At 46.1% G+C, this 26,365-nt stretch overlaps 9 protein-coding genes and 1 non-coding gene across 10 annotated transcripts; 6 read left to right on the top strand and 4 right to left on the bottom strand.

The window, feature by feature from the left end:
• The first annotated feature begins 10 nt into the window (after positions 1 to 10).
• C8R40DRAFT_858542 (uncharacterized protein) lies at positions 11 to 1,679 on the top strand. Its single transcript, XM_046236472.1, has 4 exons — positions 11 to 318; positions 376 to 642; positions 694 to 1,278; positions 1,361 to 1,679. The coding sequence occupies exons 1-4, from the start codon at positions 94 to 96 to the stop codon at positions 1,529 to 1,531; spliced, it is 1,248 nt and encodes a 415-aa protein (XP_046079146.1). The 5' UTR covers positions 11 to 93; the 3' UTR covers positions 1,532 to 1,679.
• Positions 1,453 to 10,089, bottom strand: C8R40DRAFT_858530 (uncharacterized protein). Its single transcript, XM_046236471.1, has 24 exons — positions 9,251 to 10,089; positions 9,176 to 9,193; positions 8,977 to 9,114; positions 8,872 to 8,921; positions 8,636 to 8,815; positions 8,049 to 8,576; positions 7,131 to 7,988; positions 7,060 to 7,078; positions 6,058 to 7,005; positions 5,924 to 6,004; positions 5,790 to 5,871; positions 5,672 to 5,731; positions 5,478 to 5,619; positions 5,274 to 5,427; positions 4,984 to 5,211; positions 4,798 to 4,914; positions 4,508 to 4,730; positions 4,395 to 4,453; positions 4,159 to 4,334; positions 3,648 to 4,104; positions 3,521 to 3,590; positions 1,931 to 3,459; positions 1,846 to 1,874; positions 1,453 to 1,758 (listed from the first exon to the last, which is right to left on the bottom strand). The coding sequence occupies exons 1-24, from the start codon at positions 9,788 to 9,790 to the stop codon at positions 1,623 to 1,625; spliced, it is 6,822 nt and encodes a 2,273-aa protein (XP_046079147.1). The 5' UTR covers positions 9,791 to 10,089; the 3' UTR covers positions 1,453 to 1,622.
• A 51-nt stretch (positions 10,090 to 10,140) lies between these two features.
• Positions 10,141 to 11,886, top strand: C8R40DRAFT_1241840 (uncharacterized protein). Its single transcript, XM_046233556.1, has 2 exons — positions 10,141 to 10,463; positions 11,217 to 11,886. The coding sequence occupies exons 1-2, from the start codon at positions 10,293 to 10,295 to the stop codon at positions 11,613 to 11,615; spliced, it is 570 nt and encodes a 189-aa protein (XP_046079148.1). The 5' UTR covers positions 10,141 to 10,292; the 3' UTR covers positions 11,616 to 11,886.
• Positions 11,421 to 14,612, bottom strand: C8R40DRAFT_1136326 (MFS general substrate transporter). Its single transcript, XM_046229379.1, has 16 exons — positions 14,192 to 14,612; positions 14,119 to 14,140; positions 13,991 to 14,055; positions 13,662 to 13,932; positions 13,582 to 13,595; positions 13,490 to 13,527; positions 13,292 to 13,434; positions 13,220 to 13,228; positions 13,058 to 13,163; positions 12,857 to 13,002; positions 12,732 to 12,803; positions 12,315 to 12,665; positions 12,240 to 12,246; positions 12,003 to 12,172; positions 11,864 to 11,930; positions 11,421 to 11,809 (listed from the first exon to the last, which is right to left on the bottom strand). The coding sequence occupies exons 1-16, from the start codon at positions 14,343 to 14,345 to the stop codon at positions 11,786 to 11,788; spliced, it is 1,659 nt and encodes a 552-aa protein (XP_046079149.1). The 5' UTR covers positions 14,346 to 14,612; the 3' UTR covers positions 11,421 to 11,785.
• Positions 14,613 to 14,989: 377 nt separating this feature from the next.
• Positions 14,990 to 15,088, top strand: C8R40DRAFT_t306. Its single transcript has one exon. It is a non-coding gene; the product is annotated as a tRNA-Ala (tRNA).
• Positions 15,089 to 15,601: 513 nt separating this feature from the next.
• On the top strand, positions 15,602 to 18,110 carry C8R40DRAFT_1178269 (APC amino acid permease; the record flags this gene model as incomplete). The annotated part of the gene is made up of 14 exons (XM_046232843.1): positions 15,602 to 15,756; positions 15,809 to 15,921; positions 15,981 to 16,099; positions 16,169 to 16,391; positions 16,451 to 16,550; positions 16,601 to 16,606; positions 16,661 to 16,794; positions 16,850 to 16,941; positions 16,995 to 17,079; positions 17,140 to 17,193; positions 17,251 to 17,469; positions 17,531 to 17,597; positions 17,648 to 17,783; positions 17,847 to 18,110. The coding sequence occupies 14 exons, from the start codon at positions 15,602 to 15,604 to the stop codon at positions 18,108 to 18,110; spliced, it is 1,767 nt and encodes a 588-aa protein (XP_046079150.1).
• Positions 18,111 to 18,824: 714 nt separating this feature from the next.
• C8R40DRAFT_1178270 (uncharacterized protein) lies at positions 18,825 to 20,020 on the top strand (the record flags this gene model as incomplete). The annotated part of the gene is made up of 2 exons (XM_046232844.1): positions 18,825 to 18,987; positions 19,041 to 20,020. The coding sequence occupies 2 exons, from the start codon at positions 18,825 to 18,827 to the stop codon at positions 20,018 to 20,020; spliced, it is 1,143 nt and encodes a 380-aa protein (XP_046079151.1).
• A 136-nt stretch (positions 20,021 to 20,156) lies between these two features.
• C8R40DRAFT_1136338 (snf 1) lies at positions 20,157 to 22,642 on the bottom strand. Its single transcript, XM_046229380.1, has 7 exons — positions 22,487 to 22,642; positions 22,286 to 22,427; positions 21,793 to 22,235; positions 21,335 to 21,742; positions 21,234 to 21,283; positions 20,635 to 21,186; positions 20,157 to 20,586 (listed from the first exon to the last, which is right to left on the bottom strand). The coding sequence occupies exons 1-7, from the start codon at positions 22,578 to 22,580 to the stop codon at positions 20,341 to 20,343; spliced, it is 1,935 nt and encodes a 644-aa protein (XP_046079152.1). The 5' UTR covers positions 22,581 to 22,642; the 3' UTR covers positions 20,157 to 20,340.
• A 103-nt stretch (positions 22,643 to 22,745) lies between these two features.
• On the top strand, positions 22,746 to 24,714 carry C8R40DRAFT_859159 (uncharacterized protein). Its single transcript, XM_046236473.1, has 8 exons — positions 22,746 to 22,850; positions 22,906 to 23,092; positions 23,234 to 23,267; positions 23,322 to 23,463; positions 23,519 to 23,670; positions 23,726 to 24,181; positions 24,248 to 24,278; positions 24,379 to 24,714. The coding sequence occupies exons 2-8, from the start codon at positions 23,076 to 23,078 to the stop codon at positions 24,531 to 24,533; spliced, it is 987 nt and encodes a 328-aa protein (XP_046079153.1). The 5' UTR covers positions 22,746 to 22,850; positions 22,906 to 23,075; the 3' UTR covers positions 24,534 to 24,714.
• Positions 24,715 to 26,299, bottom strand: C8R40DRAFT_859160 (RNA ligase-domain-containing protein). Its single transcript, XM_046236474.1, has one exon. The coding sequence runs from the start codon at positions 26,173 to 26,175 to the stop codon at positions 24,895 to 24,897; it is 1,281 nt and encodes a 426-aa protein (XP_046079154.1). The 5' UTR covers positions 26,176 to 26,299; the 3' UTR covers positions 24,715 to 24,894.
• Positions 26,300 to 26,365: the final 66 nt, after the last annotated feature.

A 26,365-nucleotide genomic window follows, 5' to 3' on the forward strand; every position in this document is an offset into this window, starting at 1 on the left:
GGTGGATAGGCATGGACCAGGATTGTGACCCACAATTTGCCAAACAACGCCAAATTGGCCGAGTTACAATCCCTCTTTTTTTCACCATGAAATATGTCCGTGCTGATGTCTTCTGCGTTGGATATCGTGTCTCTTGTCTTGGACGAGGTAACTGTCCATACGGATCTTGAGCCTCAGGTTTACGAGGAATGGTCTACCACTACAAACAAAGATATGCCATGCACGTCTTTAATTGAAAACGCATGCTGTCTTCTTGACGGATCGAAATCCCAACCGATAATTGCAAGAGCTCGCAAACCATTCGATATAAATAACGCTGTTGGTCTAAAGTCTCATTTTTTTCCCCGTTTTCCGATCTTAATTGTCGTATCGCAGGTCCTGGAATTGCATCTAAGCGACTGCGTTGTCTTTGTGCGCAAATTGTCCCATCAATCATCGACATCTAATGACTTGATTGCGCGCTGGTTCAAAGGGAGATGTGTCTCTGAAATCTCTGTGCTGCGTTGGCTCGAGCTCGTTGCTCCTGATTTGCCTGTTCCTCGCGTTCTAGCCGTCAGTGAGACCAAGGAATTGAGTGTAACGAGTGTTGTGCCGGGGCTCGACGCTATGCACGCCTACCCTCGCCTAGACGCTTTAGCAAAGGTCAGTCCCATCTGCTTCCTCCGTTGGTACACTCACTTACGTCGTGTGTAGGAACGTTCGGTGACATCTTATGCTCAGTTCGCTGTACGCATGTTCCGGATACCAGTTCCCCAACGATTTGGTACTCCTCACGACTTGGACGGACAAAGTCTACTTCTCGGCCCACATATCGGATTCTCCCCCGAACATTGCGTTGACGTTTCTGAATCCACCGATTTACAGTCCTTTTTCGATGGCCTCATCGACAGTCGGCTTTTGCGTTCCTCTATATATCATCACAAATCTGATCCATCCAGTCATTCACTGTTAAGTTTCCGTTTAACGAGATTACGCGAAGGGATTCAGCCACTCATCGCTGAAGTGATAAAAGACCCGATTCTGTCTCGCTTTGTTCTCACGCATCAAGATACTCGGAGCAATAACTTGATCCTCGAACCTGTATCTGGTGAAATATCCGGTGCTGTCGATTGGGAATACTGTGGATGCCTTCCAGCTGCAATGGCTGCTCAGTATCCTGAATGGATACGACCCCCGATCGACGAGTCGCTGCAATACAGAAATCCCAAGGATACGTTCTTGCACTATACATTCGAACTCAAAGCGGAGAGGGAACGACTCTGTGATTTGTATGAAGAGGTGAGTTCTTTTTTTTTGCTCTCGTCAATCAACGTGAATGGTTGGTTCTTCTAACACAATAAAAATAAAACCAATTTCGCAGTGCGTCAAGGGACTAGACCAGGAGTTTTGGAATTGTCTTGTGCTTGGCACTAGATTACGCGACGCGTATACCTGGATAGCTTTATCCAATGGTGACCTGGATGGCGAAGCCATGGATAGATGGGTGACGGATCATTTGTTCGGGTCTACCGCTAACCACCGATGTACTTGAACTATACCCTTTCCCTAACTGTGTTACATCTTTAACATACTATAAGTACATATCTACATACGATATCATTGGATTCAGAATTTGTAGCCGGTCACGCATCGCGGGCCCATGCCCATGGACTCCTCCCAACGCCTTGATTTCCCGCAATCTCCTCAAACTCCCTAGCACGGGTATTCGAAGCGTCGATCTGGTGGCTTTCTCCTCCTATCCGTTCTCCGCATTCCGGGCTAGTACAAAGCAGGAGTCATTAGTCAGAATTTACCAAATGAATACTATGGCAGGTTTCACGAATAATCTAGAGTGAGTATACACACCATACACTGGCTTCCATCGCACCACCACACTTTTATATACACTGATGTCAGTTTCAGCAAAGTAGAAGAGTCGTACGGCACTTACCTCAGTGATCACAAAGGGATGTCCGTTCGGGCAGTTATAAAAATGACCGCGGTGTGTGAATCCGAAAGACTTGACGATCTCTTCCCTCTCCTGCATCGACACGGCCTGGTACACACTATCTTGGATAATATGCTTCTCTAGCTCCTTAAATTCATCCAAGCAGCGATTCATTCGAATCCGACAATGCTCGTTAAACCAAGCCCGCTCTTCCCGAAGCTCCTGGAAGGTCTTCGCGGGTCGACTGCGCATGTACGCGATCTCAGCTTTCTCGAGGAACACACGCATAGTAACAGTATGTGTCTGTATCTCCTGCCGCAGCATATCCTTCCATTCCCCCGAGTTCTCTGCGGGTACTCCAATCGCCTTCTCAGCTCGTTTTTGCATAATTGCAAACCGGACCCGTTCGAATTCCGAACACATCAACAGCGCTGTGGAACGAGCGGCTAGTCGGGGGGATGAGGAGTTTTCTGCGATGGAGATTGCTTTTCGGCAGTCTTCCTCGCAGGATTGATATAGGAAATCTGTGAAAGAGGCCCAGAGACGGCGGAGCTTGCGTTGTTCCTCATCGTTCGATGTCAAGGGGAGGTTATCCACTCGAGTTCGTGCTAGGCTTCCTAACATGAATCTGAGCTCGACGGAAAGGAGGAGGGCTTCGATTTGGTATCGCCGATCAGCCTTGTGCGGAGGTTGTCCGATCTTTTTGTTGACGTTCTGGAAAGCCAGGCTCTGGGGATTTGTGCTGTTAGTGTCTATACTTGGGTCTGAAGCGAGTTCGGACAGTTCAAGGTGATAGAGCGTGACGAGTGCGGCTTCGTAGGCACGTACATGAGCCGATCGTGTATTCACCACGCGGGCGACTGTCATGTAAACTCCGTGAAAAGTTTCGATGGAATCGAACCAGGCTTTGGCTTCTCCTGCTGGTATCCCATGGTCCTTGGTCATCGCAATCTTCGTGAGTAAAGCCGCTGGTAATATCTCGTTTTCCTTGCTGCCACTATGCAAAGTCGCTCCTCGTCTAGCTTCGATTGTTTCAACATCCGGTAACACATTCTCAGCTGGCTCGTACTTCATGTCTTTCATAGAAGTTTCTAGACCATCCATCCGGGAGCGGAAGATCTGGATCGTCGGACTGACATCGTTAAGTGCTTTAGCTAAATTGCTAGCCACATTCTGCTCCAGGATATCCAAGTTCGCCCGCTTGGTGACTCGACCATATCTACGAGAAGTTATCGGGCTCCTACATGTAGGACACGTCGGTGGCTGCTGATATTTAGTCGGTGGAGCTTTCATAGACAGGTACTGATCAAGCTGGTCGACTTCATAGAAGTCCTTCATATGACAGTGGCCGTCGAGGGTCTCTGCGGTAAAGATATGGCCACAATCTAAGGTGATCAATCGCTCGCTAAAGTCGTCTGAATCCAGGTCGATCTCCGCCAGCGTTCGCTGCATCAAGAAATCGACAATATCTTGTCTTTCACCTTCGGGAATGCACTTCACGCATTTTTGCTTCGAGCATTCTTCGCCGCATACTGATTTTTTGTGATAGATTTAGTAAATGCTATCATACTAAGTCTAGGAAATGGAACGCACCGGAGTTACAACGATGTCCGCAATCCAGGGTATTCTGACATGGCAAGTCGCAAGGAAGTCGAGCACAGATCTAGATGTTGTTCATAATTAGATGAAGCTCGAACTTCTCAAGGATAGATTGACGTACGGCTCCGCAAGTCACTGGGCAGGAAGAATGTGGACAGATCCACTCGCAAGGCTCTGCACACGGCGCACATGCCTCTCCACACGGCCTCATGCATTTATGATGGCCACATCTCTGTCTGCATTGCTGATTGCAGAATGTAGTGCACTCGTGGTCCTGAGAGCAGGTCTGGTCACACAAATGCTGGCAATACAATTCGCGTTTACAACTGTGTTCTTTATGAGACGAGCGTTGTATCAGGCCAACCTCCTCCGAGTTCGGCTTGGATTTTTCTTGACAGTCTGAGCAGGATGACTTGCATGTGTTTCCGCAGCAGGGTGTTATCCCACCACACACTTTGGTGCAGCGGAAGGATTCGGGCGGCATCGAGCAGTCCATGACAGCAGAGTGTTCGCACTTCACAAGCTTCTTCTCTACTCGCTCACTGCAATACACAGACTTCAAATTATCGTATTCGAAGCTGTTCATGGTCCGTTTACCACCGCACGACAAGATGAATGTGTAAAGGACGTACCAAGTGATTGAAGCAACACGATGTCCACATGGAAGCTCCACGTTATCCATTGGAAACGTACATTCGCCGCAAGAATCTGAACAAAACTTGTTGCAGGGATGGGATCGTGGACACGGTGTCCGGAGGCAAGGCATCATACATTTTGTACTACGATGATTGTCCCGATCCAAATGACACTGAGGAAAAAGTGATTGAAGCAAGACTGTGGCACGAATTTTTTGTCTTAAGAAACTCACCACCGAAGGACAGACATGCCCACAGTCCATTCGATAGCCGCAGTTAAGAAGACATCCCCCTTTGAGTTGAATATTATATCTAGCTTCACAGAAAGAACATGGAGTTTATGTACCTTCAGGCGAATGACGACGGAGCTGCTCGGGTGTGGTGATAATATTTTGCTGTTCAGGATGTCGAGGGCACACAATTGGAAAACCAAAGCCGATTTGCCCTGCTTGCTCCATTCCATCAATAATCGTACGCCAAGTCTCATTCTGGCGCAAATTAGAAGCATTTCCCATCACATACAAGCCGTGTTGTGCACGAGACAGGGCGACATTGATGCGATTAACAGACTACATGGGTCCAGTTTTTGGAGAGAAAGTCAGTTCGGTTGATACGTAAAGGTGAAAATTGATCTACCTTCAAAAATCCTATCGGAGCGCCCACTCCTTCGAATGAACCAGAGTTTCGAACGAGAGACACAATAACAATCTTTGCTTCCTCTCCTTGAAATATGTCTACTGTTCCCAATCGAATCTGAAAAGGATGTTAATGAGTTGATTCATAGAGACTTAAGGTCCGGACATTGTAAAAGGGAATACGAACGTGACTAGTAACAGAGACTTGCTCAATAGTATTTTCATCCTCCATCCCTTGTCGCACTAGCTGCTCTTCATCCCGCTCGTCGAGGGCCACTGTTACTTTCAGGTTCTTCAAGGCTGCCTTCACCTTTTGAAGCTGTCCAAGATAAGCACACAGAACTGCGATGTCACCAGGAGCATTGTAGCATTCTTGTTTCAGGAAGTACATAACAAGCTCTACAATCATGGTGACCTATTGCGTCGTGTGAGGAATCGGATCAGATACGTTCGTTTTTGGAGAAGTTAGAAACTGACCTCGAAAGAGTTCGATTTTGAAACCGATGCTTCTTCTCCACCACCGTTTTCTTTGTTCATGTGGCTGAGGAAAAAGACATCCTTCTGCATACCTTGTACTGGTGCATATCGAGTCACTTGAAGATGGTCCTCGAGATTCGGATATAAAATTGTTCTGGATTCATATATGAGGAAAGCTCAGGCAGTGAAATGTTAAAAACTCGCCTAATATGTGCGGAAATAGTTGGCCTCATACGTCTCTGCACATTGATCTGGGACATCGGCAACCCAGTGTCAGATAATCGCTCCATAAGAGAGCGATCAAACTTGAACAAGGTCTTTCCACGTTCACTATCCATAGACAGATCTGTAGGAACGATGGTTGAGCCGATTTGATTAATTCAATCTCATGTACACACCATAGTTTGTAATATTTGGTCGAAGTTGTTGAGGGTCCCCGATGCATATCAAATGTTGGACTATATCAGAAAAACATGAGCATCCTTCAGGAGAAATATAAAAGAGGACAAGGTTGACCAGATGGAACAAGTGATGCCAGAATATGAGCTTCGAGAACTTGACCTGCTTCTTCGACAACAAGCACTTTTGGAGCAACTGTCTGCACAATTTTATCAAACGTTTGGAATAGTTCAATACTAAAAAGTACTCACCGTAAGGAGGGAGGTGAGCTTAGCCGCACCATTTGTAGTGCAACCAATCAAGTCAACCGACGTAAGCAATCGTCGGCGATTCTATTCAAAAAATTGTATGAGCTTGAAGACTAACATCAAGCATGTTTGCCTACCTCATCTTTCACATCATTAAACCGTTGACATGCTTCCTCATAATCCTGTCTAGCATCCTTATACTCATCCAAGCATGTCTCATACGCATTTCGTCTCATCTCATCTTCCCAGAATGACGCCAGCATCAGCCTTTCTTCAAAAGACATTGTCCAGACATTGTCTATGCCAACGAGTTCCGAAATCAAGCGACAACTCTCAGGCACACTTGGTACCTGATCACCGAAACCAAGCTTTCCAAAAAATGTGCTCATACGAGACCTGTATTCTTCGGCGATAGCCAAGGCATCATCTGTACTCACAGTGTGCACAACAGTTTGAACCTCTTTCTTCTTCTTCTTATTCTGCCTTCCACTAACTTTGGGTTGCGTAGTACTCATATGAATGGGACCCAAATTTGGAGGTCGAATGAACTCTAGATCTTGACCCAACTTCCAAAATCCATATATGGTTTCTGCAATCTGTTTGTCCTCCGAGCGCCGTTTCTTGTGAGATACCTGAGTCCACTGTCCACTTTCATGAGTGGGGGTGTGCAGACTTTCAAAGAGTTGTGCAATCCAAAATGGAGGTCCGTGAATCCATTCAGACTGCGAAGGATATGATTTACGAAGATGCTCAGTAATTCCATCGAATGTGACCTCAGGAATTTGTATTCTGTCGAGGATTGTCTTCATCTGTTCCTCTAATTTTTTCAGGGATGCATACTCCCTGCCTACCGTCCGATCTAGTGCTTGTTTCTCGGAAAAAGTCTTCTCGAGCTTGTCGAGAGTGTATTCCGCAATACGTTCATTAGACGACCGAGACCCCAATCTAACGAAGTTTGAGGTGATGTCAGCATCGAGAAGTGAAAGAAGCATATGGTCAAGTGCATGGTTCGTGAACGCAATCAGAACCACGGGGCTGATCTTATTCTTGAACAGTACACGCAGTATTTCTTTTCCTGTAAAACTCTGGAAGACAACCGTTAGGCACAATGCAAGAGCCTAGGCAAACACAGAGTTTACCTTTCCAGTACCAGGTGGACTGGAACATAGATTCAGTCAGATTGACTCATAGACAGTACCACCGTACCTACCCTTGAATCAAAGCCACTTCTCGAGTTAGAGCGTCTACCATTGCATCCGCCTGACTGGCGTCTAAGATGCTTGAAAGTTTCAGCTCAAAACGAGCACGACGGATAGATGCTTCATCTGTAGGCTTCATTGGATGAATATACTCTCCGGGACGAGCTAGGCAGTCCAAATGAAACATAAACCTTGGTGACGTTGCAAATTTCGGAGGATGAAGCTGCATTTTGTCCAAATTCCCAGATTGGGAGAGGTAACTTTTGAACGGTATTGAAGTTGGCTCTACGGACTGCAGCGTATCCAAAAACGGACGAACGGATTCAAACATGATACTGTTGTCAATTAAAATTGCGAATTGAGATGCATTGACGGTCGCCTTGTCACGTCTCAATGCCATGAGTTCAACTTGCGGCTCCACAAAACTAACTCGAATTTCTACCCGCGACTCGTGATATTTGGAAGAGTCCACAAGCTCGGTGTTAGAAGAAGCTACAGTTCCCAGGTAGATGTCCAGCCGATTGTTGATGACAAGAAGTAGCGCAACGAGAGTTCCAGATGCAAGTCGTTTCGAACCCGCATGCTTCCAATAATCTTGTCTGTCCTTTGCCCCAGCCGCCCGGGCGCCTCCGGGAGGAGCATCAAGCACCAAACCTACGGTGAAGCCTTTGCGCTCGGCCTTCAGGGGCGAGAGTTCGACATTGGTATAAACTTGAAACATGACAGAATTGTGTCCTTTGGTGCGATACATCCCGCCGTTTCGAGCAACAACTTCTTCCAGTTGAGTAAGCATTTTCGCACTACCCCGGCGCGAGGCGATAGTGTCGAGGTCGTCTTGGATAATCGAGAGGGATTCCCGTACGGGGGCACTGTAAACCCGATATCAGATGAAAATTCTGAAGATAAGGCAGATAGCTAGGGATGCGTACACAAGTTCTTCTCGTAGCAAACGGAACTGTACATCTAAGAGGCGTTCCATTGAATCCTTCCGACAATGATGCGGAGCATCCGGTACGGTTACCGGAACGTAGGGCGGTACGGGACATAACATTTCTGCATGAGTAGGGATGATCTGAATGGTGGATATCTCTACACCATCGTTGTCATGACGAGGCCCGTCTTTGCGGAGATGACCTGGAGGATCATAGCTCTGCTTTAAACGAGTCAGCAACGCTTGATTCCGGTCGGCCTCGCTAACTACGATTGGCGATTTTGCAGGTTTTTTTCTCGTCTGTGCCGCAGCTTGTTCACGCTTGATAATCTCTTGGAGACGACCGATAGAATCACGTATCTGGTCTACAGTAAGCTGCCGGAGGTCCTCATCAAGATTATCATCAAAAGATGGAGGTCGTTGAGAGATAGCTTTGTTCCATGTGTCGAACCATGATCGAAGTTCACGAATGAGATCGACGATGCGAGGGTGGTTGTGAATTGCGTTTTTGAAGCGGGAAAAGAACCTGAGAGTAAAATTTCAGTCGAAGAGATCGGTGTACACCATTGGAATGAAGTAACGCACTGTTGTAGAAGTGTGCTCAGAGTGCTAAATACCACGATACCTGTGAGCTGGGACTGTCGGTCATCTGGCAATCCAGGGGTAGAATCCTTCCAAGACCTCCTTCCAATCATCTCATTCATACATTTGTGAAGAACATTACAAAGGAATTCGAAGCTTTCATCGAGAGCAGTGTATAAGGCACTACCAGGAGATATAAATATTCAAACAACATCGCAGAGATTTAGAAAAGGATGCACTTAAGATTGTGGTTGAGGGTACTCTTCAGAATGAGATCCGATACGAGAAACTGCGGCGCAGTTTCATTGAGATTATTCTTAGATATGGTGATTGCAAATACGTACTTGAAGGATAGGGAAATACCCACGTTGAAAGGAGAGGGTAGAGAAACCCATCCCGGATTGCGAAGAAATATTCTCGAACTGGAGAATATCGGTGATGCGGTTGAGGGCTTTCCCTTCTATAACCATCTGTAAGAAAGCCTAGGATGAGGTGGGTCAGTCATGTTAGAGGTAGTGAAGAAGGCTATAGAGATGTGAATACCTGGGCGTGATCCGAATTCTGGGTCGTAATTCCTGAGTGTAGAGGTCTCAATGTGATTCTAAACAAAAGACGTACCCAAAGTCCATTTCTCCGATCAACGCTTCCCAGGATTCTAGCAAACTTGATCATTGTAGAAGGTGCATCTTGGGACGGAAATTGGTAACGGTCAGCGATGAACCCTTTGATATCATTATGGGCTTGGGATGGGCTACATCGGTATTGAGGATCCGGGATGATATTGTTAATATCTGCCAAGCCCTCCACAGTCGAGAAGTCGAGCTCATCGCGAACCTCAGGAGGAATTCCAGTCGTGTCTGGGGTTTCACTACCGTTGTTGTGCTTCTGTTGCACATGCCTGAAAACACAATCAAAACCCCGATTACATTGACCGGTGGTCCAATAGAAGTTGCAGACATTGCGAGGGGGGGCAGAGTTTCTACCAGCATTGGACGGTGAGCTAGGTAGAGGGGACGAGGGGGCCCTTGAGGGAGTATTGCCCAAACTATCCTGAGGAGTAACATTACTGCGGTCGTGAGAGAAGGTGCAGTCTGCACCTCGTCTACAACCTTCCCGGGTGTCGAGGAATCTACAAAGTCTACGTCTAGGCCGAGACATGGTTGTAAGAATGAAAGCGGAGAAGAACCGTAACAAAAAGGAAAAACGTGTTGGTAATTCAGCAGAACCACGAACCCACACAATGGCATTCGGGGATTCGGATAGACCAGACGTTTGAACGAATAATCAGAACCCCAAATCGTTTCGGCAAAGCGGCTTATGAGAGGATTAAACTTTAAAAAATACGTTTTTCCAAGCTTTGGAATGCTCTTGAACCTTAGTTGGCGCTCGGCGGAAGGGAGTGATCAATTCATTGGTGTTAGGCCTTTGGAAACAGGAACTCTGCATCATGATTGACAGATACGAGGGTGTATAATGAGGCGCTCATTGGCGCCTATGCTTATGAGTCAGCTGAACGGCTCCGCTCAACGGGGACGTGCCTTGGGCGGCGATTGTGACCGAAATTAGTGGGTCGAATATGTAAACAACAACGCCTATCTTGGCCAGTTGTGGTTTCTTCCTACTTTTTTCACCATGAACACGAATTAGGTCGTCTACATCCATGCCTCCTGCGCCATTCACACCGTCTATGCAGGACAGTGTACCCCTTTTCCTGGAAGAGACGCTTGTTCATACAGATCTTGAGCCTCTAGTCTACGAGGAATGGTCCGGCGTCGTCGCAACAGACAACTTGAAGAATGCTACAAATTCTACCATGCCGCGTATAGCCCTGGTGGAGAGTGCATTATGCTTTTTGCCAAAGACGGAATGAACTCAGTTGTATCTCAACAGATAATGGCATGAGCAAGGGCGCGCACACCATTTGACACAGATGATGCTGTACGTGTACTTTCTTCATCAAATATTTGCCTGTATTGAGTACTATCACCTTTGTAGTATGTTTTCTCCTCGATTTTGATGGGGTCGCATCCTGTGTGTACTGAATTGCATTAAACACTTATGTATGTTCTAGAACTGCACCTCAACGGACATAGAACTCTGTTTCTACGCAAGTTGTCCCATCAGTTATCAATCCGATGACTTGAGATCGAAATCAAAATCGCACTGGTTCAAAGGGAGATGCACTTCCGAAATCTCTGTGTTGCGTTGGTTCGAGCTCGTTGCACCTAATTACTTGTTCCCCGTGTCCTGGCCGTCGATGATATAGGCGAACTGACGGTGACAACTTTTGTGCCAGGGCTCGATGCTATGCACGCTTACCCTCGTCTAGATGCTTTAACTAGGGTCAGTCTACCTGCTCCCAACTCCAACTCTCCTCTATCTGTTCATTGTAATCATTTCCTGTCATATGTAGGAACGTTCGGTACTGTCCTATGCTCAATTTACTGTCTGTATGTTCCGGATACCAGCTCTCCAATGTTTTGGTACCCCTCAAGACTTGGATGGCCCAACTCTACTTCTTGGCTAGCATATCAGTTTCTCCCCAGAACATTGTTTTGAGGTTTCTGAATCTACCGATTTACAGTCCTTTTTCGATGGTCTCATCGACAGTCGGCTTTTGCGTTCCTCCATATATCACAAATTCAATTCAGCAAGTCATTCGTTGTTGAGTTTACGTTTAGCAAGATTACGCGAAGGGCTTCAGTCGCTCATTGTTGAAGTGGTCAAAGACCCAACTCTGTCTCGATTCGTTCCTCCACATCAAAATACACGGTGCAATAATTTGATCCTCGAAACTGTATCTGGTGAAATATCTGGTGTCGTCGATTGGGAATATTGTGGATGTCTTCCAGCTGCAATGGCTGCTCAGTATCCTGGATGGATAAGACCCCCGATCGATGAGTCGCTACAGTACCGAAATCCCAAGGACACCTTCCTGCACTATACCTTCGAACTTAAAGCACCAACCCCCATCGGAAGCTGATCAGAGGTAACAGCAGAGACCAAGGAAAAACACAATCTATCGAACATTTTTTAATGTAATGCTCTGATATTGACTATGTATGTCGAGTCCAATCGAGATGCAAGCCCCAACAAATAGACAGCACAAGGAAAGACAAGAAATTAGTCCCAATTCTTGAAGTCTGCATGGCTTCAAAGCGCGGCTTTACCGGCAGTCTTCAGGTGTTCGAACATCAGCAAGTGAAAAGGTTACAATTCAGTCTGACTCACCTCGATAGGAAGCAACAACATCAGAATCGCTGAAACAAGGAACAGCGAGGCGGCGACAAAGATAGGTCTAGGAGGTTCAGATATGGTGAGTACGACATCAAATTCTAACTAGTACAACAGTCAAGCACCTTGTACTTACCCGTTAGCAGTAGTCTGTGAAGCACCACCGGAAACCGGTGTCGTTACGATTTTGATTGCAGGGGCCAATATACCTGTCATCCGGTTAAAAGCAGAGCAAAGAGCATCACCCGTTCCTCGATGGGGCGCGGGGAAGACTTCGGGCGTGTAGGCGTATAGTACACCGTACATCTGAATAGAGGTATGTATCAGAAAGACAAATAACGACACGTATATTTCAGAAGATCCTAAGACGTACAGCATTCCTAAGCCACAAGCAATGTTCGATTACTTTGGAGAAGCGATGAATATGAACAATAAGGGTTCAACGTACTGTGTTAACGAAGTCACACACGAGTACGCCAAAACGTCGGCTTCCTTCGTGCTCGTAGTGAACAAGAACAGGAAAATCCCCGTAAGTGCGGTCGATACCGCCATTGTAAGTTTCCGACCGCCTATCATGAACCTCCTCCCTGAACGGTTATCCCTCATCGATTTTTCTGAATGGTCCTTCCGATACCAATCAACCACAAGACAAGCGATAACCGAGCCTGGTATGCCGAGAATTGAGATGATAACATAGTTGCGGTAGGTTGTGGAAACACTCGAAGAGGCATCAGAGATGTGGGTGGTCAGGTACAGTGTGATGAATCCGTTGAAGAGAGGGTATGCAAGACCAATGAGTCTGTGCTTTGAAGTAAGTAGGTGATGCATGATATGAAAGGAAATGGCAGGGAAAGGATAGACGCACCCCCAAAGAGCAATAGTAATGGAAGTATTGATAGCCAATCGACGAGTAGAAAATAAAGGCTTGACATGAGAACTTGATACTCATCCATGAACTTCTTAAAAAGTCTTGGATAGAGGCAAACGTACAGCGTGAAGGAGGAGAAAGACTGCTTGATAATTTGCAAGTTGGACATCGGTACCCCGGTTGCCCTTTTCTCGCCCGACACGGTTTGAAGTTGATCAAGTGTGAGACTGAGTACTTTGCCGTTGACGCGGGCGATATGTTCCAAGACCTATAGAATTTCATTTATATGTAAGAAAAGGATGGAAGGCAGGCCCAGTAGATACCTTCAGTGCATCTTCGTCGCGTCCCTTTGCCAGAAGATATTTAGGAGACTCTTGTAAATTGAAAACGAAGTAACGCAAGAACCACATCAGGAAAGTGATAGCGCCTCTACGACGACGAATTTCAGTGAAATGGAACGACAACGAACGAAAACTATTGCTCACAAGGTGTAGCTGAAGTCGGGAAGATCAGATTGAACTAATGTTACTGCAATGAGTTATAAATTGACAGCTCACAAGTTATAACGCCATCCCATATTATCGGCTCTAGTACAATCCGTGGCGGATGCACACGAAAAATTCCCTATCAGCGGCCAGGCGATCAAGGAAGCTAAAAGCTGTCCTAAAGCCCACCAAACCGACAACAGAGTAAGAAGCCACTTTTCGTAAGAAAGAATCAGTTCTCTGGAAGGAAAATGAGCAAATATCGCGTACTTGGTGGGATTGAGGTATATTTTCGAGGAAAATAGCACCTAAAAGATTCATGTCAGCAGGAGCACTTTATAATAAGCATGCCAACGGGGTACCATCGACAGGCAAGCTAGAAGTCCCGCATAAATCTCGCATAAGCTAACTGTGAAAAAGGGATTGGAATACAAAAATTTACTTTCCGCCGACTCCAAATCCCAGACAGGCGATTAACGCCGCAAGGGTAGTGAAATTATTCGCCCCACCTGCAGCAATACCGAATACGCCAGCAATGAATAAAGTGATGTTGAACGAAAGCCTTCGCCCGATCAAGTCTGCCAGCACACCCCAAGTGCTTGCACCTAATATGAGACCTGCATACAGCGCCATTGTTGCGTACTCAACGCGAACTGGTCTGAGCTCGTTTTCAATTTGAGGAAGGATAATCGCGACTCCTTGTAGCCAGATATCTGAAAAAAGAGACGGTGGGAAAACTGGCGACTGCTCCAAATTCATCGATACACTGACCATCTGCTGCCCAGCCCAAACCGGTGAGTACGAAAAGTTGCCATTGGTAGCGACCAAAACCGATCCTATGCAAATCAACTGGGCTCAATCCTGTCACTCGGTCAAAAATTACCACTTGAACTACTTGCTCAGTTTGGAGATATTCATTGACTGCAACGAGGATCAAGAGTCAAGTCGAAAAAGAGCGTAGGTAGGACATACTCAGTTGGCTTTTAGCTTCGTATACAGCGGAAACACCCTCCTTGGACTCTTGCGTGCCACCAGAGACCGGGTCCACGCGCGACAAAGAATCCTCATTTTTGAACTCGCCTGATGATTGGATGCCATCGATATTTTTCACGGAATCGAATAACATGTCGATAGAAGGAATGAGGAACTTGAAAAGAATTTATAGCCAGTACCCATGCTGCAAGAGCCGAACTAGGGTAAAAGAACGGGATTTTTGCTAATTTTCGCTGAAGTGACGTCGTTAATGCGCTGAGAGTCACTTAACTGCAGTACTGAATCTCAATCGAGGCAAGATTGAATCAATTCATTGGGCAATTAAGTTGGGAATCCCGGTCCGGCCGGCGACATGCCGAAGATTGATTGCCGCCATCTTGCTTTGCGTTTTCCGTTGTCCATTTCACCATGTACAGTGATTCCTACGTCCTTTGAACATCTTACCTCCTTTGAACAGTGGCTTCGGAATGAATAAAAATATAGACATTGGCCTCAGACTTGTATTCAATAGGTAATTTCAATGTCCTCCCTAAATATCCGATACTTCAAGAGACAGATTACCTTCATCTGCAAAACATGTATTTTCGGCTAACCATCCGAGAGCAGCTGAGAGCGCTTCCCAGCAGCCAAAGCACCGGAAGCAAGTTGAAAATCTTGCTTTCGGTGCTTTCGATGCTGGAGAGCGCTCTCCAGCCAGTACCCTTGCTCTGGCGAACATACAGGTTTTGCAGATGTTTGTATCCTTGTTCTCACGGTGTCCCACAGATCACAGTTACTGGGCACTTGGCACAGTTGGTAGCGCGCACGCTTCGCATAACTGAATGTTGATTCAGGTTCTTCTGCGTGAGGTCGGGAGTTCGACTCTCCCAGTGTCCATCAGTTCTATTAACACTTTCCCAGTATACTACTAGGACTCTTCCAGTATCTGTTTTTTTGGAACTCTTCATTAACCGCAAGTAAGTAAGACTATATATATATCTAGTACTAAGGCGCGGGGAGGTGCGACTCTTTTCGTATCTGAAGTTGGCATACTCATCCTTTCTGTCTTAGTAAGTTAGGTATTGTCGAATTTCTACTGTTTTGTTTTCTCTTTCTAATGTCTGTTACCCAAGCTCACGACCAAGAAAACCCTGGTAATAGTATCGGCGAAACGGGTCGGCGCTACTTTGTATTCTACCCGTTGTATTCCACCTCTTTCGGAAACTAATGTTATCGGGCTCCACTTTGCTCCATGGCATTCGAAAATTGATGCATATGCATAGCATACAGACCACTCCTGATCAGATTTCAAGCATATGCCCACCATGCTGTTAGCTATAAAAGCAAACGGTCGTCAGAAACCGGGAAGAATTGCTCTTCCTCGCTTCCCTTCTTCTATTCCCCTCCACCATGGACCCCGGGAAAGAAAAGTTCAACGATGCCTCAAGTTCACGTTCCGAGATTGGCAACAATGGCAATCATTTTTACGATCCCTCTAAAGAATCAATATGGACACGTCTTGGAGTCAATTTCGAGAGTTTTAAACGAGCACCAGGAGTTACTGGGTATGTGATATACTCTATGTTGGCCTTACTTCATTTTGATCATTGTTCTCAGTGACCGGCTGGTGGCTGGAGACCTCTCAGAGGCAGAAATAGAAAAAATCAAGAGCGAAACTCCAATGCTTCAGGCCAAGATGAAAAAGCGGCATCTTACTATGATCGCCGTCGGTGTGTTATTATCCCTCGATCATAGAAATTTTCTCTCAAACGCGTGCTCTTCTCTTCAGGTGGAAGTATCGGAACAGGACTTTTCGTCGGATCCGGTTCCGCATTGAAAATCGGAGGACCAGCTGCAATCTTGATTGGATGGATCATTATGGGTGTTATGTTGGTTAACGTTACGCAGGTAGGTATCGGAACTCATCACCCCCATCTCATCCGTCCTATCCTGAATCTCTTGTTTCCTCCTCCTCAGGCTATTGGCGAAATGTCCATTCTCTACCCCCTTTCCGGAGGCTTTTACATGCTCGCTAACAGGTTCCTGGACCCCGGTTTCGCTTTTGCTATGGGTTGGAACTATTTCCTGCAATGGGCCGTCGTTTTACCCTTAGAAATCACCGTGGCCGGAACAACTGTTCAGTATTGGACGGAAAAAGTTCCGATAGCTGTGTGGATTACTGTCTTTTGGGTTGTAATCAGTGAGCACAAGCGCTAGCTTCTCCGACCCCTGCCCGGAGTAACCAAATTTTCCGCGCAGTGATTCTATGTCTGTTCGGAACGCTTGGCTATGCGGAGGAAGAATTTTGGTCATCATGTCTAAAGTTGTTAATTGTGGTCATGTTTGTTTTCATCGGAATGTAAGTCCACTTTTTCTCTGCCATTCTTTTTTTGATGATAATTTGTCCAGTATTTGGTAGGTCTGAATATCCTGAATGAATCCGGTACAATATATGACCTTTGCCTTCAGTATTTGTGGAGGTGGACCAACAGGTGGAGAATATGACCATTACATCGGTGGTTCTCTGTGGCAGAATCCTGGCGCTTTCGCCAATGGATTTCAAGGTGTTTGCGCAGTCTTTGTCACTGCTGCTTTCTCCTTCTGTAAGCGACATCTTCATCAGTGAATCTATTTCCCTCAATACCATCCAAATTTCAGCCGGAACGGAACTAGTTGGTCTTGCCGCTAGCGAAACTCCCAATCCTCGTGCAACGATGCCTGGAGCTGTGAAGGGAACTTTCTGGCGTATTGTACGTTCTTGTTGCCGTGTGATTTATAGCTGCCATTCTGAAGTGTTTGCTAGACTGTGATATACGTCACATCGCTGACCATCATTGGGTTGCTCATTCCATGGACCGACGAGCGACTGCTTGGTGGAACCTCAGCTGGTGAGCCCCTTCGATTGTGACAAAATCTGAGCTCGTCCTCATAAATTTCATCGTCACTAGCCGCCTCCCCTTTTGTCATTACCCTTGACAATGCTAAGATTCCCGGACTGAACCGTACGAGCTACTGTCCAACCTTTCTGTCAGCCCCACTGACGGTGTTTTCTTTTCCAGATCTCGTCAATGCCACAATCTGTGTTTCCGTACTTTCAATTGGTCTTTCCTGTGTGTACGCCGGATCCCGAACCCTCACAGCCCTAGCAGAAACTGGATATGCTCCCCGTATTTTCACCTACGTTGACAAGTCTTCCCGGCCTCTGTTCTCCGTTATCGCTGTGCTGCTCTTCGCTCCGATTGGGTATGTAAATGTCGTTGCCGTGGGTGATACCGTCTGTGAGTTGTTCTTCCTGAGTATGTACTTGACGGTCCCTCTTATTGGTTCGTAATTATGCAGTCCTCTGGTTGCAAGCTATCTCCGGGCTTTCCGTCTTATTCACGTGGGGTGCTATCTGTTTATGCCAGTGCGTTTTTCACTATGGCCAAAGGATTTTCTTGGCTGACAGCTAACTAGCATCCGTTTCCGTCGTGCTTGGAAAGTCCAAGGTCATTCGACAGAGGAACTTCCGTTCAAGGCCATGGGCGGTGTATGGGGCTCATGGCTCGGAGTTATTCTCGTAGTCATCGTGCTCATTGCCCAATTTTACGTCGTGAGTCCTGATCAAGTCGCTGCGTCTATGAAACACGGAAGCCTTGCTAATCTTCTCGTGTAGGCTATCTGGCCCGTCGGAGGAGTATCAAATGGTAATGAACGTGCACAAAGCTTCTTCGAAGCATACCTCGCCGCTCCTATTATCCTTGCCTTCTGGATAGGGGGCTACTTGTGGAAACGCACCATGCCATGGCGTGCACATGAGATCGATTTGGACACTGGTAGGAAAAGTTGGCTTACGGTTGAGGAAATGCGCCAATACCGCGCAGATCGAAAGGCTGCTCCTTCATATGTTCGTATATACCGTACCCTATTTACTAACTAAAAATCTCAGAGGTTCGAACACTTCATGTATGTATTATTAGGTTTCTTCATATAGTTAATCAACTATGAACGTAGTACATAGCGCATTAATGTAATTGCCCGAACATGTTTTTAGGCTTAAGGACAGGTTGAGGTTCTTCTTTTGTCTTTAATTGTCTTTGCTACTATCGTTTCTGTAATACATACAACTCATTTCCTTTCCCATCCACATATCTGTTTGAAAATGTATGTTCTCTGTTAATTTATGCTCTATAGCAGCACTGCTGAATCAAGCTCGAACAAAACAATTGGTCCAAACCGATGATGATATATAGTGAGGAAATTGTTGAATTTTCAAATCCCTTTTCGGCTTGGATTGACTGGAAGCCGAAGCCCAACTGCTAACGCTTCTAGGCGGTGTTTAGACTTTATACCTCAATCCTACACCCAATTTACACCTGGATAATGACTTGGGCATGGGAAAAAAGTAATGAATTCCTTTTTGTTCTCTTGAAGAGTCACTATTTACTGTCTACGGTAGAGAACAATAAAGGAACGAGGCCCCAATGTACAAATTGACAGGTCACAGCTGATCACGGCCTATAACGGTCAACTTCTTTTCTTTTGTTTCCTGGGTATATATGAAGTTCGTTCGCACTGCGGAGGCCCCTCGTCTTGTATCCTCGTACTTGGCGCGCAAGCTAATCCGCTGCATTGTACTTAACAAACCCCATTCATGGCTGCCATTGCGAAGATTGTCTTCCCATCACCCCCACCTACGACAAACGCGCTCACATCGCAGCAGCGTACACAACTCCTGCGCTCAACCAAAAAGTTGGGACGCGTCCTTGGTATTACACCTCAACTTATTGATATTTATCCATATTATACCCCCGCCGGTAAGCCCTTATCCGAGTTGATTTCACTCCCATTCACTAAACATCACCTCCAGAATCCGCAGAGTGGTTAGACGACAACGACTTCTATCGTCCGAAACGTCGAGGTTCTGTGGATTCCATATCATCCAGCTCGAGCTTGAGCACTCGGTCTAGATGGAGCAGCCGATCCTCGTCACGCCAGCAGTCTCGAACTTCTTCCCCTGCTTCACGCTCCTTGCGATCTTCGTTATCGGATTCCTCAACTTGCACCGAAGATATCTTACTCAACAGCGATGCCAAACCACTTCTTCGTCTCGCCATGACTTCCCCCTCCTTCGACGCTACAACAGCGGAATATATCGTTTCGCCTACCTCATCCGATGATGGGGTAGATACCGCAGAAAATCTACGTCACACCATACGACCAACTCGCCCCGAAACCAAGCGAGATTCTTCTCTGGCTGTTCCTTCGTTTCACATCCCTTCAAACAATAGCTTACGCCTAGCGAAAATGGACAGAATTCGAAAGAAGCTTGGAGAGAATATTCCAATCCACTTGGTATTCCCTAACGAAGGAGAGACAAATGTGATAGAGTCTGCGTACTCTAGGGATCAACCTTCTGGTCCTACGGTGACAATCCATTGGAGACCTCTCCCACCATTGCCTGTTGAGGATGATTCATCTTCTCAGTCCTCGACCGCATTTTCTTCCCATACACGTACTAGATTGTCCAATGCGCGAGATTCCCTCCTCATTCAATCTTCTCGCAGAGCTCACAAAATCAAACGCAAACCCGTTCCAAAACTTGATTTGGTAGAATTGGAACCCACCGGTCTTTTTCTTGATGCGGAAAGCCTGACGCGTCGGGAGAAAGAAAGATTGAGCTTGATTCTTGAGCTGCCTCATGAACATGAGGACGAGGCGGTCATGGATCTTGATTCTGATAGTCGTAGTCAGAACTCAACGTGGTTCAGTGATGGAGGGGAAGACGACATTTCGTTTCAAAATTGGTACCAGAACTTCTTGAAGCACGAAGGTGCAAGTTCCCATTAACGCCTTTCCTTAGCATCATACTCTCATTCTTTTGCGTTCGGTCAATTATGTATTCTCTTATCTTTTCAATTTGTACTTTACATCTCCTTCCAGCATGTGTAGTATATAGGTACTCCCAATATTTAATTGCAGGATATGCATGGTCCCCTTCTTGGATATCGACGCAAAGCAACATTTCATGAATGACGTGAAAGTATACAAATATAGTTAGAGATATACATGGACATAATATAGGTACAGTTACTTTCCGACTTCGGAGGTGGTACAACAGTCCTGGATAACAATTGGATAGAAAAAACAAGATTAGGATTAATACAGCTCTACTCGCCTCCGCCAGCCAACTCCAAAATTAATCTACACGCAACATCCATGAACACGTACGGCGAAACAACTTCCATCTCCTTGGCCGCATCCTTCTCAGCCGAGTCAATTATAGGGGCAGGTTGGACAGCCATATCGAATTGACCCGCCCCTTGCGCAAAAGAAGCTTTATAAGATTTCTTATGGTGAAAGTCAACGAGGTAATTGACGGCGTCCACCATGTACAGCTGGAGGTTCATCAAAACCTGCAAGTACGTCAGAGAAACGAACGGAGATTGAGCGTTGGCACATACGACGACATCTTGTACCCGGGTTCGTGTCTCTATAAAATAAATACTGCTCGCGAGACGAAGGTCCACTTCTCCTAATCCATCCAACCTTTTTACTCTGTCAATTTTGACCGACCCATCTTCCCCTTTCACTATCTTTGTTTTCACCCCTCCTAATCCACCTAGTGTTTTCTTCTCCAACCACTCCATTCCTAGCACCTTGAGCGTTTTGTATATTTCCAATACAATTTCCATGGGAGGACTTCGACTCCGTATCCCGAAATGCCATTTTGTGCGATGTTGATCACCTTGGCGGTGACGACGACCTCCGCTTGATCCAGCCGAACGTTTTGCTGAAACGTATGAAGAAAGGTGATGCTGTTGCTCGACCGGACGATCGGGGAGCGAAGAGTTAAGCACCGCAAAGGTGCTCACATCGGGATTAGAATCGTAACCTCCAAGCTCTAGCTCATACTCGTCCAGGTCTTCTGCCTCGGCAAAGTTGGTTTCAAACGGATTTTCATCCACGTCACGTCCACTTGGCGATAGTGCACCAGGTGAGATGGCGTTACGAGGCTGTATCGTAAATTAACGAGGATCAGATGATAGACGATAGAACGCACATCCAGCGCAGCAAGCTCAGCGTCGCGCTCTAATTCAGCATAATAAGACACTGTAAGACGCAATGAGCCTTGTTCATCAGGACAGGCAAAAAGGAGCGTACTATCTTTGCCCTGTCGACGCTGGTCCCTTAACAGCATGTAAGCAACCTTGACGACGTTTCCATTGATCCCATCATCCCTTCGTAAGCATGCCTTGATATCCTCCTTTGTTACACCTGCAATCCTTTCGACTAGGTCATCTACAACATCCTCTTCAACTCGCCCGAACTCTGGAATAATCTCAAAGTCCACGGGGTGGATGGGCGGGCTGACTAACGACGACAGCGTTCCTAAAAGGGGGAAAGGTTTTGGAGGTAACGGCTTGAGGTACCGAGGAAGATCCTTTTGGAAAAATGGGTGATCTATGATTTCCGGGATGGTGATGCGCTTCACGGGGTCAACCGCTAGCATGGCGGCGATGAGGCTTCGGGCTTCAGGCGATACATGGTGCGGTATAGAGTACGTTCCCTCTGTCGGGATATGAGACAACTTGAGTTATTTGAGAGAGACGATCACGCACGGCTGATCTTTTGAAACAAAACCTGAACATCTTCATCTTCAAACGGTAACCGTCCGCAAAGCATCACATAGAGAATCACTCCTGAGCTCCAGACATCAATTTCTGGGCCAGCATAGACGGCCCCACGGATGACTTCGGGAGCAGCATAGTTAGGGCTTCCACAGCTAGTCGAAAGGAAATCACCGTCGCTGATTTCGTTTGATAGACCAAAATCAGCAATCTTCACGTTCAAGCCATCATCCAAAAGCACGTTCTCGGGCTTTAGATCTCGATGAACAATCTTGAGCCGGTGAGAATATTCGATTCCGGAGATTATTTGTTGAAAAAAGCGGCGGGCACGCTTCTCTTCCATCCGCCCGTTTTGCACGATATAGTTGAATAATTCGCCTCCAGCGTATTCGAGAACAAAAACGACATCAGTTGGAGTATTAATGACTTCATAGCTGTAGACGGATATGAGACGGGAGAATGATCAAAAAACGAGAGAACTGGCAGCTTGATTATATGAGGATGCTTTAACAATCTCATGTAGTCGTACTCCTTCTTTACACGATTTTTAGTCTTTTCTCGGGATATCGCAGCTTTTGAAATATATTTCATGGCAACAACGTGGTTTGTCACTGTATGAACGGCCACTGAAGGACAAAAGTTGAACAGTCAATACTGAGACAGGATGATTTATAAAACAACTTGCTTCTGACGACGCCAAAAGTGCCTTCTGCGATATCCTTAAGAACTGTGTATTCTCCGAGCTTAGAAGCTGGAAAAACATGCTCCGGTGCAGCCATTTTGTGTTACGGGTCGTGGTGTTAAAGGATGTTGGGGTGAATGGTGGAAGGAAGATCGGAACAAGATCCAATAAGCGCTCGCGATACGTAAATGAGCGCTTGAGCACCCACGGATCCTTATTACTGAGTATTATTACCTATTATTACTGTGTTCTCCTTGATTCTGTCATGGCCAGCTCGCAACTTGAAAGCGTCAGCAGCTTTTACATTCTTACGACTACGATTTTGAGGCCAGACATTCGGACCAGATATTTTCTAAAACCTCTCAATGTCAATATGTCGAATATGTCAACTTCAAAATACCAAAGTTAAGAGAGTATCACAGGCCACTACAAGAGGTTGCAGGTTTTAAACGCTTCAACGCAATTCAACTTTGACAGGTTTGTCAAATGGTGATGCCAAAGGACAGTGGGCGACATTCGACATAGCTCAGTTTATCACACAAATTTCAAGGTTTTGACTCAACCACTTATTTGTCAGTTGACTTCGACGAATATGACGGGCGTTCTCGAGTAGGTACCCTGAATTAGACACTCACAAGGTATTTATCTATCTCTAATGCGGCTCATCATGTAATAAAACACTCGATGCTGTACAATACAGAGACCCGAGAGCTCTCATCATTCAGAAAATTAAACTAAATCAAACTCCAGGGTAGTTGCAAGACTGGATGCATCAGATCTCTTCGTAAGTCAAAGGCTCCCCGTATGAAATATGTATCTGCTGACGCTCGTATAAAAGGCCAACCGAATGGCAGCAGATAGCACATACGAACTCCGGTTTACCATGTCTTCGAATTCACGGTCGTATTCTTCTTCTCCTCATGATCAGGATTATTGCAGCAATGACCTGTCCCTCCCGCCAATTTCCCAACTACTAAATGGCGAGCATTGAAGTGACTTCCATGTGAAGTACACCTTCGCTGAATCTTATTCTAGATATTACTACGTCTCACGATTCGGACATACAGCGAATACCCCACGATCAGCAATCGCCTCAAGCCTCGCCTTCATCCTCTGGTCCGTTTCGAGGCAACAGCTCTATATCTTCCTCGCGTATACATCCGCATGCTGGCGCTGAAGTGATTCCGGTGAGGATTCATTTGTCCAATATACCGGGTAGTAGGATGGTTATTGAAAATTTAGTGGGCCTCTGAATCCATCTCGACGCATGCCATCCATGGATATGAATTGCCAAGAAATTCATCAGATTATAATGCATACATGAACTCATCGCGCGCAGCTACCCATTTGTCAATCTCGCGTCATCCTTATTGGGATGCCACCCAACTGCGATCCGCTACAGGCTACAACCCAGATAGATTGACATCTTCTACCCAGTCACGGCATCAAAGTAACCAATCCTCTCCTGGGTCCCTGCTTCCCCCTCATGCATACGTAGTGGGCCAGCAAACTCCACTCAATCCTATGACACCATCTATTGCGTCTACTAGCAATCATCTTACCGGCACAAAGAGCAATAATACGCAACAACTCCACTGGCAAGAACCCATTGACGAAACTTCATCTCTAAGAGGGAAGGAGCTTAGCCACATTTGTGAATATTGCGGGAAGGCTTTTTTACGTCCCAGTGCATTAAAGGTATTGAGCATCATCTGAGCTTCGATAACTTTTCTTTGCTAGCCTAAACGGTTTTCTTTGCATCAGACTCATATCATATCCCACACTGGAGACCAAGGTAAATTCACCCAACATCCCGTTGATCAATCAACCCATCTTGTTACCTGCTCGTTTATGACTGTCACCGAATTTTTTCTGACAATGACACTACTACGCAGATTTTGCGTGTCCCGAAGAGGGATGCTCCAGGAGATTCGGAGTTCGTAGTAATATGCTCCGCCACGTGCGATTGGTTCACAGGAACCTAAGGTATAGTTCTGGGGAACAGCTGTCTCAAGATGAATGGGAGACTGGTCTGGAACCTACACGATAACAGTACTCGAGGTCGACAGAGTTGGCAGAGGATTGCGGATTGCGGGATTAAGTTCTGTCTATTACATAGCCTTTGTATCATCTCTACACAGTTTAATTCAGTGGGCCTGGGGACAGCAGGGGATAGTGACCATGTTGTATCACGCAACTTGAAGCCCCGGAAACGGCGTTTCTATCTAAGGGCCGACCTTGTGATAATCTTGCTTCCTTCCTTCCTGCATCCGCAAAGAGTCTGTCAAACTTCATGTTCGACTAGAGCGGAATACATACATATTGACCTTAAGAATTATTACATTCGAAATATATTTGATGCATATGGCTGGCGTTACAAGTCAAACTGTTTGCAATAAGCAAGTCATTGCTCATACCACACCTCCTTTCTCTCTCGTCTTTACCGACGCAGTGAATGCCTTAATCTGTTCCTCTATCGGCGCACCGCTGAACCAGAGAAATAATACATTTTTATGCTTGACCATGGTGTCCTCCTTCATGATGGTTTGCGCAAAGCGTCTCCTCATCTCTGCATTCGCCGATCCAACGTGGTCACCAAATTGATCCTTCTCCTTTAACCTATCCATGATCTTCCTTAACTCCATCTCAGCCTTGACGAAAACAGTCTCTACCTCATTCCACATCTTTATCAACCCGTTCACCCATTTCTCACCTCCAAAATCATCCGCAATTCTCCTCACACCCTCAAAATAAATCTCCTTCTCCGCCTTCATCTTCCTCCTAACCTTCCCCTCCTCGAACGTATATATCATCTCCCGCTTGTTCCTGTATAGACCTGCAAGCTCCGCTGGAGTATAATAATTTTTGGATCTGATCAGGTCGAGGTAAGACTCAAATTTAACTTTGAGACGCTGGGGATGAACTGGGTCATTTTTGAGATAGAGCTTCACTACGAGGCCTTCCTCGTTGACCCGGTTCAGCCTCCGCACAGCGTCCAGGTCTGTAATGTTGATATCGTTCATCTTTGGTCTAGGAAATGGATATATAGACCAATTGAAGTCCTGTGGAGGTTCGGACCCGTCCATTCCTATGACGGAAAGCAACACGAGGTCTTTGTATGCATATCGCAAGGCAGTTGGATTTTTGGGGTGAATGAGTTCAAAGACATAGGTTTTGTCCCGTGGCAAAGTCCCGTTAAGCCTTCTAGTATTAATGATACCGGGATACTTTTCCTTCAAAATTTCTTGTGCCATTTCGACGTGAACAGAGTCAAAACGCGCTTTCGAAGTCAGAATCCACTGATTTCGGTAATAAAACAACGTGATGATGCTTCCGTCGAGTTTTTCCTCTGCTGTCGTCGAGACTACCTCATCTCGAGGATGCCCAGCTGCATCTGTTGTGGGGAACTGATATGCATGTTTCTCGTTCCAGTTGAAGAATTTCGAAAACGCTCTCGAAACTACTTTTCCGGTATTTCGCTCGACTACTAGTACGCGTGCAGCCATCGTTAGGTCATCCCAAGATGAAGACCGCTCGGTATCGTTCGAGTAGTTGAGTATCATTATAGGTAGCGTCGGGTGGGGAGAGGATTTGATTAATGTGAGATCTTTCCCCTTGATTTTCTGAGGATAAGTGTACTTTCGAATACGAGAGGGATCGATGGTGGTAGATGTTCGTGCATCGGAGGACATTGTGGTAGAAACAAACTTGTGTACTGGATGACAGAAGCCTGGTTCATTATATATGAATGTGGCTATGATAAGTATGACTCGAGGCTGGGCACTGGGCGCTGTCGGTGATCATTAGAGTCACATTTATGATGTAGATACACGCTGTGCATATCTAATGCACCATCGCGATGAATAAGAAACGTTACTTATA

Source organism: Lentinula edodes (genome assembly GCF_021015755.1).
Source record: "Lentinula edodes strain Le(Bin) 0899 ss11 chromosome Unknown C8R40scaffold_78, whole genome shotgun sequence".
Classification (NCBI taxonomy): Eukaryota; Fungi; Basidiomycota; class Agaricomycetes; order Agaricales; family Omphalotaceae; genus Lentinula; species Lentinula edodes.

What these genes read in the sequence shown, in the direction of transcription:
- C8R40DRAFT_858542 (XM_046236472.1), top strand. Translation starts at nt 94, where the DNA reads ATGTCCGTGCTGATGTCTTCTGCGTTGGATATCGTGTCTCTTGTCTTG. An exon ending in CATTCGATATAAATAACGCT is followed by an intron (nt 319 to 375) that starts GTTGGTCTAAAG and finishes GTCGTATCGCAG; the next exon opens with GTCCTGGAATTGCATCTAAG. An exon ending in GCCTAGACGCTTTAGCAAAG is followed by an intron (nt 643 to 693) that starts GTCAGTCCCATC and finishes CGTCGTGTGTAG; the next exon opens with GAACGTTCGGTGACATCTTA.
- C8R40DRAFT_858530 (XM_046236471.1), bottom strand. Translation starts at nt 9,790, where the DNA reads ATGTCTCGGCCTAGACGTAGACTTTGTAGATTCCTCGACACCCGGGAA. An exon ending in AAGTCTCTGTTACTAGTCAC is followed by an intron (nt 4,915 to 4,983) that starts GTTCGTATTCCC and finishes CATCCTTTTCAG; the next exon opens with ATTCGATTGGGAACAGTAGA. An exon ending in ATCCCTTTGTGATCACTGAG is followed by an intron (nt 1,875 to 1,930) that starts GTAAGTGCCGTA and finishes TGTATATAAAAG; the next exon opens with TGTGGTGGTGCGATGGAAGC.
- C8R40DRAFT_1241840 (XM_046233556.1), top strand. Translation starts at nt 10,293, where the DNA reads ATGCCTCCTGCGCCATTCACACCGTCTATGCAGGACAGTGTACCCCTT. An exon ending in CCATGCCGCGTATAGCCCTG is followed by an intron (nt 10,464 to 11,216) that starts GTGGAGAGTGCA and finishes ACCGATTTACAG; the next exon opens with TCCTTTTTCGATGGTCTCAT.
- C8R40DRAFT_1136326 (XM_046229379.1), bottom strand. Translation starts at nt 14,345, where the DNA reads ATGTTATTCGATTCCGTGAAAAATATCGATGGCATCCAATCATCAGGC. An exon ending in CGAAGCTAAAAGCCAACTGA is followed by an intron (nt 14,141 to 14,191) that starts GTATGTCCTACC and finishes TCCTCGTTGCAG; the next exon opens with TCAATGAATATCTCCAAACT. An exon ending in ATTACTATTGCTCTTTGGGG is followed by an intron (nt 12,666 to 12,731) that starts GTGCGTCTATCC and finishes TTCAAAGCACAG; the next exon opens with ACTCATTGGTCTTGCATACC.
- C8R40DRAFT_1136338 (XM_046229380.1), bottom strand. Translation starts at nt 22,580, where the DNA reads ATGGCTGCACCGGAGCATGTTTTTCCAGCTTCTAAGCTCGGAGAATAC. An exon ending in TTTGTTTCAAAAGATCAGCC is followed by an intron (nt 21,743 to 21,792) that starts GTGCGTGATCGT and finishes ATATCCCGACAG; the next exon opens with AGGGAACGTACTCTATACCG. An exon ending in GCGTCGACAGGGCAAAGATA is followed by an intron (nt 21,284 to 21,334) that starts GTACGCTCCTTT and finishes TGCGTCTTACAG; the next exon opens with TGTCTTATTATGCTGAATTA.
- C8R40DRAFT_859159 (XM_046236473.1), top strand. An exon ending in AATTTCCCAACTACTAAATG is followed by an intron (nt 23,464 to 23,518) that starts GCGAGCATTGAA and finishes ATCTTATTCTAG; the next exon opens with ATATTACTACGTCTCACGAT. An exon ending in TACGTCCCAGTGCATTAAAG is followed by an intron (nt 24,182 to 24,247) that starts GTATTGAGCATC and finishes TCTTTGCATCAG; the next exon opens with ACTCATATCATATCCCACAC.
- C8R40DRAFT_859160 (XM_046236474.1), bottom strand. Translation starts at nt 26,175, where the DNA reads ATGTCCTCCGATGCACGAACATCTACCACCATCGATCCCTCTCGTATT.